Source organism: Lepidothrix coronata, unplaced genomic scaffold, assembly GCF_001604755.1.
Source record: "Lepidothrix coronata isolate B3197 unplaced genomic scaffold, Lepidothrix_coronata-1.0 Scaffold233, whole genome shotgun sequence".
NCBI lineage: Eukaryota > Metazoa > Chordata > Aves > Passeriformes > Pipridae > Lepidothrix > Lepidothrix coronata.
In genome coordinates, this window is record NW_016690413.1 from 143427 (window position 1) to 152483 (window position 9057).

The 9057-nt window shown below is 44.4% G+C and overlaps 1 protein-coding gene across 3 annotated transcripts; it reads right to left on the reverse strand.

The window, feature by feature from the left end:
- Positions 1-21: 21 nt before the first annotated feature.
- On the reverse strand, positions 22-9029 carry LOC108506976 (guanine nucleotide-binding protein subunit alpha-11). 3 transcript variants are annotated; one of them, XM_017834495.1, is made up of 6 exons: positions 8841-9029; positions 4412-4596; positions 2990-3144; positions 2148-2276; positions 1099-1228; positions 22-334 (listed from the first exon to the last, which is right to left on the reverse strand). In XM_017834495.1, the coding sequence occupies exons 1-6, from the start codon at positions 8974-8976 to the stop codon at positions 173-175; spliced, it is 897 nt and encodes a 298-aa protein (XP_017689984.1). In that variant the 5' UTR covers positions 8977-9029; the 3' UTR covers positions 22-172. The 3 variants fall into 3 exon arrangements, with proteins under 3 accessions (XP_017689984.1, XP_017689985.1, XP_017689986.1); XM_017834496.1 differs by lacking the exon at positions 8841-9029 and adding an exon at positions 8342-8674 and having other exon boundaries at positions 23-334; XM_017834497.1 differs by lacking the exon at positions 8841-9029 and adding an exon at positions 8190-8321 and having other exon boundaries at positions 23-334.
- Between the last annotated feature and the right edge of the window lie 28 nt (positions 9030-9057).

A 9057-nucleotide genomic window follows, 5' to 3' on the forward strand; every position in this document is an offset into this window, starting at 1 on the left:
GTCTACGTATGATTAAGATATTTTTATGATTTTTTTTATTGCTGTAGGCATTCTTCCTCAAATTAAGATGTTTTCTCCATTTCTAGATCATAATTTTCTTTGGAAAACAAGAAAGTTCTCACCAAACCACCCCCACATCTTATTCTAGATATATAATGTACCTCCTTAAAAATCACTCACCATCGAACTCCGGGAAATAGTCAACGAGGTGGGAATACAGGATCTTGTCTTCCAACAAATCTTTCTTGTTGAGAAAGAGGATAACAGAAGAGTTTTGGAACCATGGATAAGTTATAATGGTTCGAAAGAGAGCTTTACTCTCTTCCATCCGGTTCTGAAATAAGAAAAAGAAAGCCTTATTTTCACAAATGAGCACTAAGATGCCTTTCTGCTGCCTGCACACATACTCAGATCCATAGTGATTCAGCATCTCAAACACTACATACAGAATGCTTTGGCCCTAGGTAGGTTCTGGCTCAAACTGCATCAATAAATGGAAAGGAAATGCAAAATCTGATGGACTCCAGCTTCGGAGTCCATGGACTCAAGCCATTCATATCAAAACACTTAAAAGCCATTTTATGCTTTGACAATCATATGAGAGGACTGGCCAGCGATACTTTTAGAACATGGTTTGTCTAGTAGAAAAGGGGTAATTGCTGTTATCTAGTAGCATTTTTTTTATCTATTAGCAAGTGCCAAAATTCAGATTTGCACCTTCAAAGAGCCCAGTCACTACCTAACAAGACAGTAGTCACAACCCAAAGTACCCCAGTGTGGTAAGAGGGACATGATCTGAGAACATGCCTCCCCCCACAGTGCCTTCCACAGCACACAGGGCTCCGTCACTTCAGAGTATTTTGGTTTTACTGGGGAAGTGGAGATGATGGGAATGCCCTCTGCATTTTCCATTCTCAGGGACATCATGTCCCGTTGAGGCTAATGTTCCCTTTGCAACAAGAAGAACTGAAGGCCAAAACCAACAATACTTGCTAATCCAACTTGGCACCAAGCACTTGGGTACCAAGCTCCAAGGAGCTAGGAAGACATTCCGGCTTTCCTTCTACCCTCCTGCAGAGTTCCCATTCTTTGACTTACCTCATTATCCGATTCCACCAGAACTTGGTCATATTCACTAAGTGCTACTAAAAACATGATGGAAGTCACATTTTCAAAGCAATGGATCCACTTCCTTCGTTCTGATCTTTGACCTCCAACATCCACCATTCTAAGGAAGAGAAGTACATACAGTATCACAGAGGTACTGCAGTTCTGTCTGAATGCAAAGGACCAGCAAATGATGAGAATGAATGCAGTTCTTTACCACTCCAGTTAACATGTCACAGGGATGCGATAGTATCTGCCTGCTAACAAAACCAGCAAGTTTACAAAATATTCTGTTCCAGAAATATAGCAAACTGAAAGAATGGCGAGTGATACCAAATTCAACCTCCTGATACCAGCATTACCATTTCTGTTGCATTCTGCTCTGGTTTGCTAACCATCAGTCCTGAGTCTGAAAAGATGAGTCCTTAAACTGTCCTCTGTCAAATGAACAAACTACTTTTGTTTTTTACTAAAAAACCTCCTTGCCTCAAAGCTTCTCAGTGTTGTGCTCTTCACACCAGGCTTGATTGCTGGCTTAAGCCTCTCAAGGCCATCTGTTGCTGCACCAGCACAAACAGCAAGTTTTGGTGTCATCCTGAGAGCACAAGGTAGGCACAGAAAACCATCTCCCAAGGCAGATGCTAGGTGTGACATACAAGAGAGTATTTCTTCCTAGTGGAAGAAATACTGGTGGGTGGCTTCAGCTACCAACACTTCACTCAACTGCCTCACAAGCCACAACTTCAGCCTCATATGCCAGCAATGCAGTCCTTCCCAAGGAAGGCACCAATTCCTGCAAGATGGTTCACCGGGTTTTAAGCATCACCGATTCAAAAGCAGGTTCTGTTTTCTGGCAATCAAAACATTGGACTATCTCCACTAGAGGAATACCTATCAGCAGATAATTCCACAACACACACATCCACTCAGAGCCTCTCAATCAAGCACCTGGACACTCTAAAGCAATCCATAACTTATCCTTCCTGAAACCATATCACCACTCTCTCAGTTCAGCTGTAACATGAATACACCTTCAGTACCTGAAGATAATATTCTCTAGGTCAAAGGGGTACTCTATGATACCAGTTGTAGGAACTCTAACCCGTAGCACATCTTGCTGAGTTGGTAGATATCCTGGGGTAGCAATACGATCCACGTCACTGAGATAGCTACAAGGAGGACAGCGGAAAAAAAAAATACCTTAGGTTGCAGCACATAAACACACAGATGTAAAAACTGCTACATTTAGTCATTCCCTAGTGTAACAAGAAAGTTAGAAGTCACCTGAATCATTTAAAATATGATGTGGAAAAGTAACAGAATACATTTTTGGGGAACAGTAATTCACCAGCCAGCCCCCTTGGAGGATAAACAGATATACTAAGGACAACTTTATCAACTCTGTATAGCAGTGTGGAAGACAATCTTTACACAGAGAACGTTTAAGTACAGTGGATGCTTTATATTTCAGAATCAAGTCTCATCTGTAGTGTAAAAACATACACTTATTTACTTATAAAACATCTTCTCTATGTTGCCAAACTTAATGGATTTTTTATTAATAAAGTCTAAGTTACACATCCACGTACACCTGTAGGCCAAAGGACAAACCTGAGGAGAAAGAGCAACACTCCTGCTGCCTAAGAGCCAGGATCAACATAGACGGCAGAAGGTAGGGATTCTGGCCTCAGGTATATCCAGAAGCAGATGTGTGAACAACTGCCTTTAACACCCATCAGAACACCTCATAGCCTCATGAAAAGCAGCAAACAAAGGAAACAAAGGAAACAAATTCTAGGCTTCAATAAAAAAAATTGGACAGGTATAATTTGTTAGACCATCACTCCCACCTACCAGTGCATGCTCGCGATTATATACTTACTATTTAGCTGAGTCAGAAAGCTGATATTCTCTTCTCCTGTCATAACACTCTTGTATTCCAGGGTCATTCCACAATGTTTTAATTGCACTTACATATGGCTGCTCAAATGTCATGACCTTTTCTACATCCACTTCTCGGATCAGCACTGCATTGGCCTGGAGATTGAAAAGAGAAAGAAAAAAAAGAAAAAGTAAAAAAACCAAAAGTAAAAAAAAAAAAAAACAACAAACAAACAAAACCAAAGCAAGCAAGCAAACAAACAAACAAACAAACAAAAAACTAAAAAACCACCACGAACCTGGGAGGTGTGGGATCTGTGTCAGAAGGAGGGGGCACCGGTCATGGCAGGAAATAAAAATTCCCACCCTACAATTGCTAAACAAAGGAAGGGCTACAGTCATTACCACAGCCTGTGGCATCCATGAGGTGACTGTCCACATCCAGCTGCTTTCTGAAAGGGCTTTTGCCAATACCACCAACCCCAGGAAAAATAAAAACCAAAGCCAAGTTATCTGGTTTTATCTTTTGGTAACTGCGCAAGTTATCATAAGTAAAAGTTGGCAGATTCTACTTATCAGAACCCCTTCACCATGCCCCACATAAAGCACAGGCAAGGCAAGCTTCTTCACACCCTGCCCATTCTCATCACAGACATAAAAGGTGCACCATCCAGTCCCTCTAAACAGTTAGTCAAAATCAGCTCCAAGATACTGTGTGTCAGAAGAGATAAAATACAATTTAACTTCAAAATATTAAGGATACTATGCATTAAAAGAAGCAAACTATGCTAAAAAAACCCTATTTTCCTGGCATACCCTCACTCTCATTGTCCTCCCCCTCAAAAAGCTAAAATAATTTAGATCAGATCTGGTTGAAAAATTAATTCCTGGTCCCAAAATGAGTAAGCCAGACTTTAGCTCAGATAATGTTTCTGTGGTTGAGACCAAAATCCTTCAAGAAAGTTTTGTACCCTTGGTCAGCAGCTATCAGAATCAGGATGGATTGCAGGAACAGGGATAACTATCAGCACAGGTGTCTTTTGGGTCCAGCACGTATTTTGCCAGCTTCAATTTCCAGTAAGTATAGTAACTCACGCAAAGAAAATGCCAGACACGTTCAACAACACTGAATCCCGGAAATTAGTAAAAATACCACCCCTCTTATACCCTACATCGTATGCCAATCCTTTGCTTCCACCACTCACTACGCAGACTAGTGCACCAACCACCCAAAGTTGCTCTATCCCTTAACACAGCCAAGTAAATGGAGTCAGGTATCAAGAAAATGTCACAAAATGTTTATGGAAAAGAGGTCAGGGAGATTGAGGATGCAATGCAGAAGGACACAAACAAACAGGAACTTAGAAGTCAAACCCTACAATCCTCACTGCCTAAAGACGTGCAAAACCTGTGAGACACTTACCTTGTTCTGTTCATATTTGTACAGAATCTTCAGGGTTTCCATGGCTCTTATCATAGACTGCATGGCAGTGAAGATGTTTTGGTACACCAGCTTGGTGAAGCCTTTTTTGTCCTCTTCAGAGTAGCCTGAGCCATGAATTATACGCATTTGCTTAATGAATGTGCTTTTCCCACTCTCCCCAGTGCCTGCAGAATGCAAGAGAGTGCATTAGGAGCCATTCACAAGCAGGGATCCCAACAGAAGAACGCAGGCACTTCATACCCCAAAGTTCCTATTACTGTAACCAAGCACACACTACTCCCAGCCACTTTTTCTAGTTGCTTTCCAGAATGGTAAAAAGACAGTCTGGGTAGGCCTGCTCATCCCCACTAGGAACCTGACAGCATGAAAGCTTGTCCTTTACAGAAGCCCTCAAAAGCAGCCCTGGTACTTATTCCAAATCTCATGTTACAGCCACTCCCACACGTTCTGCGTCAAGAGGCCCTCGTCAAGAGGCCCTCGTCCGTCACACCTGACCTATTCCCAGATACTCCAGCAAGATGCTACAACCACGGCACCAGCCAGGAAGAGCCTGGGCATGCTCTTCAGCTAGTAAAGCACTACAGACCGAGATGACAGTGAGTGCCAAGGGAAGCCCATTTGCACAGCAAAAGAGTGAACTTCCTTTCACTGTAACTTGGCACAGAATGCTCTTTACCTGATAGACTACATGTCTTTTCATAGGAAAGAACTGAATACAACAGAAAAAACCCCAACTCTAAAGGAGAATGGAGCTCAAGAAACTACTTGCTTATCCATCTGACACAAACAACTTAATCAGCGCGTCTGCCTCGTATCCTAAACTACTGTGCAAACGTAAGGTTTGTTCTCAAGGACGGAAACAACAATCCCGATTGTGACCCAATGCATCCGATCCAGCTCACAGCCTTTGAGGAGGAGAGAGTTAAAGATGGTGGCTGACAGGAGAGCAGAGTAGGCCACTGCTCAGAGCTGCCGGTGCTATGCCAGGGTCCCCAGAGATCCCCTCGGCTGCAGCCTGCTCAGCAAGGCCACCGCTTCCTCCTGACACAGGTTCACTGTCGGGCCTCGGAGCAGATGGGAGGGCAGGACACAGCATGTGCATTACACAGTCTAGCCCTTCCAGCGCTGGCTTCCTGCACTGTCACTTGGGCAGGTCCTTCCACTCCTACATTTATGGCCCCGGAAAAGTGTCATTTAACATGTGAAGTCCAACAGGTGATATAAAAGGACAGTGGGAACTTTTCTAGCACAGTAAGTTCACCATCAGACAGCACCCGCACAGTTACACAGCCCTGTTACGTTCACAATTCAACTGGTATTGTGGGAAGTTCCCTGCAACATCCGCCCTGTGCACACACAGTCCTTTGTGGAGGGGACACATGGGCCAAGGACTCCCTTACCTCCACACTTCACCCCATGAGCAACAGCCTAAGGGGATACCACTGACATTTCTGTTGAATGCTTTTGTTCAACCTTCTAAAAGTTGCTATCAATATGCAGGATACATAGAAAAAACAGCGCTCTAACACAGTATCCCGGCTCACTTGGCTACTGAGACCAAAAACTCAACTGTATCCCATCAGTGACAAATCCTTTTGATCTGCAGTTAAAAATAAGGATGCTTGCAGAGCCCTGGTTCTCACCACAGGCACCACCAGGTACTTCTCACACCAGGGGAGAGATGGATTCAGACTGGATCTCATTCATCCCTGTACACAGCTACTACTCACATGTAGACTCTCAGTTACATGTTTATCCTGGTGGGCTAAAAGGCAAACAAACAAATAAATATGCTCAGGTAAAAGCAGCAAGCACCTAACTAGAAGCAGAATGTTTGAAATAAACAGCAAGAACTGGCAGAAATCATGTCAGCATAGTCAGAAATTAACATTGGAAATACTATTAATATGCAGCAAACTATCTCCATCTCAAACAGAAAGGTATACCCTAAGTGGGGGAAAGTTTGGAAAATGAAATCTTTTCTGTTTTCTCTCACTGTGGTGAGAAATACTTCCTTGTCTTTTACCACAGTGACCAAAACTGAAAGGGGAAAAAAAAACAAAAACAACAAAACGGTGGTGCTTCAAAGCATTTCAACAATGAAACCATAAGAGAAACCTCAGCACCAGACCTTTGCTTGCTTCAGAACTTAGAGAGTTCAAACACAGATTCTTCCTGTCACTCCATCATCCTCCCTTTCTTGGTTCTGGGGTTGTTTTTGTTGGGGGGGGGGAGGCGGGTTGGTTGTTATTGTTTGTTTTGATTTTTTTAAAAAGGTGCCTCTTGCTTTCCCCAAGGCCACTGACAATGCAGCACAGCACTACACCAGTAGGTTACAAGCTCTAGCGGGCAAGATCTACAGCTGTAAGGGCACAAACCCCCTTTTAATATGACAATGTTGGGAAAGGAGATAATCTGAATTCACTGTTTCTTCTATCAACACGTGAAAGTAGCAGAGTTTACAATAACTTACTAATGACCCCCAAGTACCTCACAGGCACTTGTAAATACATTACTCAGTCAACAGTATCCCACCCTTAATCACAAGCAATTTTTGTACAAAATATTCTCCTCACCCAGTAAAATCACAAATGACTACCTTCTACCAGAGGGCAATGTCCAACACCTTGAATTTCTTATTACCAGGTTCATCACTGATTAGCACTGTTATTCATGCCAATTTTCTGTTTTAGGCTTTAGCAAAGTAACTAGCATTAGATGAAGCGAGAAGAAAAATTTAACATGGTTTCTTACAAGGTGAAAACTCCTTCCATACACTCAAAAGTTTGGAGATTTGGGAAAGCCCTCTTACTAATTCAATCATTAATACTTGTGAATGTTAGAACTCCACATGACAGGAGCAACACAGAAGTATAACAGCAGTTATACCAAGGAGAGAGAACACGTTACCTGCCTCAGCTGAAAGTGGGCAATGTGCTGTATGCAGTGAAAAGCATCCAGCAAACATGGTCTACCACTAGGAATGTTGCTTATCCAATAATAACCACCTCATGTAATTTATTTTTTTATTTGATGCTGAATCTTACTTAGCTGTATCTTTTAGAAAAGCAGAAAGGATTCTCGAGCAATCTGAATTATTTCTAAAGTGAAATCTTTAGATCCAGTGGGATCTTCTTAACCCAGATCTATTCTATAGTGCCAGCCTATTTTGAAGCAGCTGCTTCTGTGGAACTGTTTTAGGGAAGCATGAGAGAGACACCCTCCCTCATCTACAAGCCTTACAGAAACTGTCACAGCATCTCCGAAGAGCAGAAACGCCAAGCCCTCGATTTTACTTTTCACCTGAAGAACAGGAACACATCAATTATGACAGATTTGCAGTGAGAAGGACAACCGCGGCCTTCACTGAACAGTTATCACCAGGCACCACTGGAGCCCTTCAAAGGGCTGGGCATACACAGCCCCCCCTCACTTCTGCAAAGTGCTACCTTTGTTTTCACAAGGGTCAGCTTCATTTGTACCTTAATGGCTTGTCAACAGACCCCAAGTGAATAAACTCAATCCATCAGATCTGCTTCAGATTTCAGCTTAAGATGACACAGTATTTAAGCCACAAAGCAGGATACATTTAAGACACAAGCAATGATAAGTCACAGTACCCATGAAAACTGTAACTTAAGTTTAAATCTGGGGGCTACCTAGACATGAACATCAAACTCACTGCTGAAGAAGATGTATGTGCCTGCAATCTTCACTGGCTGCTCTGGCAACTGATTACCCATCCCTATACACTCACCTAAACACAGCAGTTTTCCATCTGCACAGAGAACACTACTACGTTTCCATATGAAGACCTAGATTCTTATGGCTGCACAGCTGATCCCTTCCTCTGAGGGCAATGCTAAACTCTACATTTCCTCATCAAATACACAACTCCTGCATTCTTACTGTCTCCTTCCACTTCAGAACCACTACACCACGCTGCCAGCCCTGCCGGCTCTCCCAGGGCTGTACAAGTGGAACTCTGTGGCTTAGGGGCCGGAGGCCAATTTTTCACTCAAGGCCCAGGAGTTCACCGACAATACTGGAAACCATCAACTCCATCAGCAAATTTTCACATGCTAACGAAGGCCAGCACGCCCCGAGAACCGTTTCCTCGAGACAAATTTCACGCGCGTGTGTGCGTGCCCGCCTTCGGAACCAGGAATTTCAGCTACTTAGTTCCTGCTTATGTCAAAATCCATTTTGACAGCGAACGCATCACAAAATCAAACAAAGGGCAGCCAATGAGGCGGCCGCCCCGCACGGCTCGGGAGCGGCCCCGAGCGCCGGGCTGAGGCGGTGATGGCTCCCGCCGCTTACCCGCCACACCCGCTCCCCGCCTGGCCCGGCCACCCGGACCCGCCGAGTCCCGGGCCAGGCCCTGCGGCGGCCCCGCGCTCCTCACCCAGCAGCAGCAGCTTCAGCTCGCGGCGGGCGTCGCGCTTGTCCCTCCGCAGCTGCTTCTCGATCTCGGCGTTGATGCGCTTCGACTCCTTCACCTCGTCGCTCAGGCAACAGGCCATCATGGACTCCAGAGTCATGGTCGCGCCGCGGCCGGGACGCCCCCGCCCACCCCCCACCCCCCCGGCACCGACCACCGTCCTCCGCAAGGCCGGGAGCCC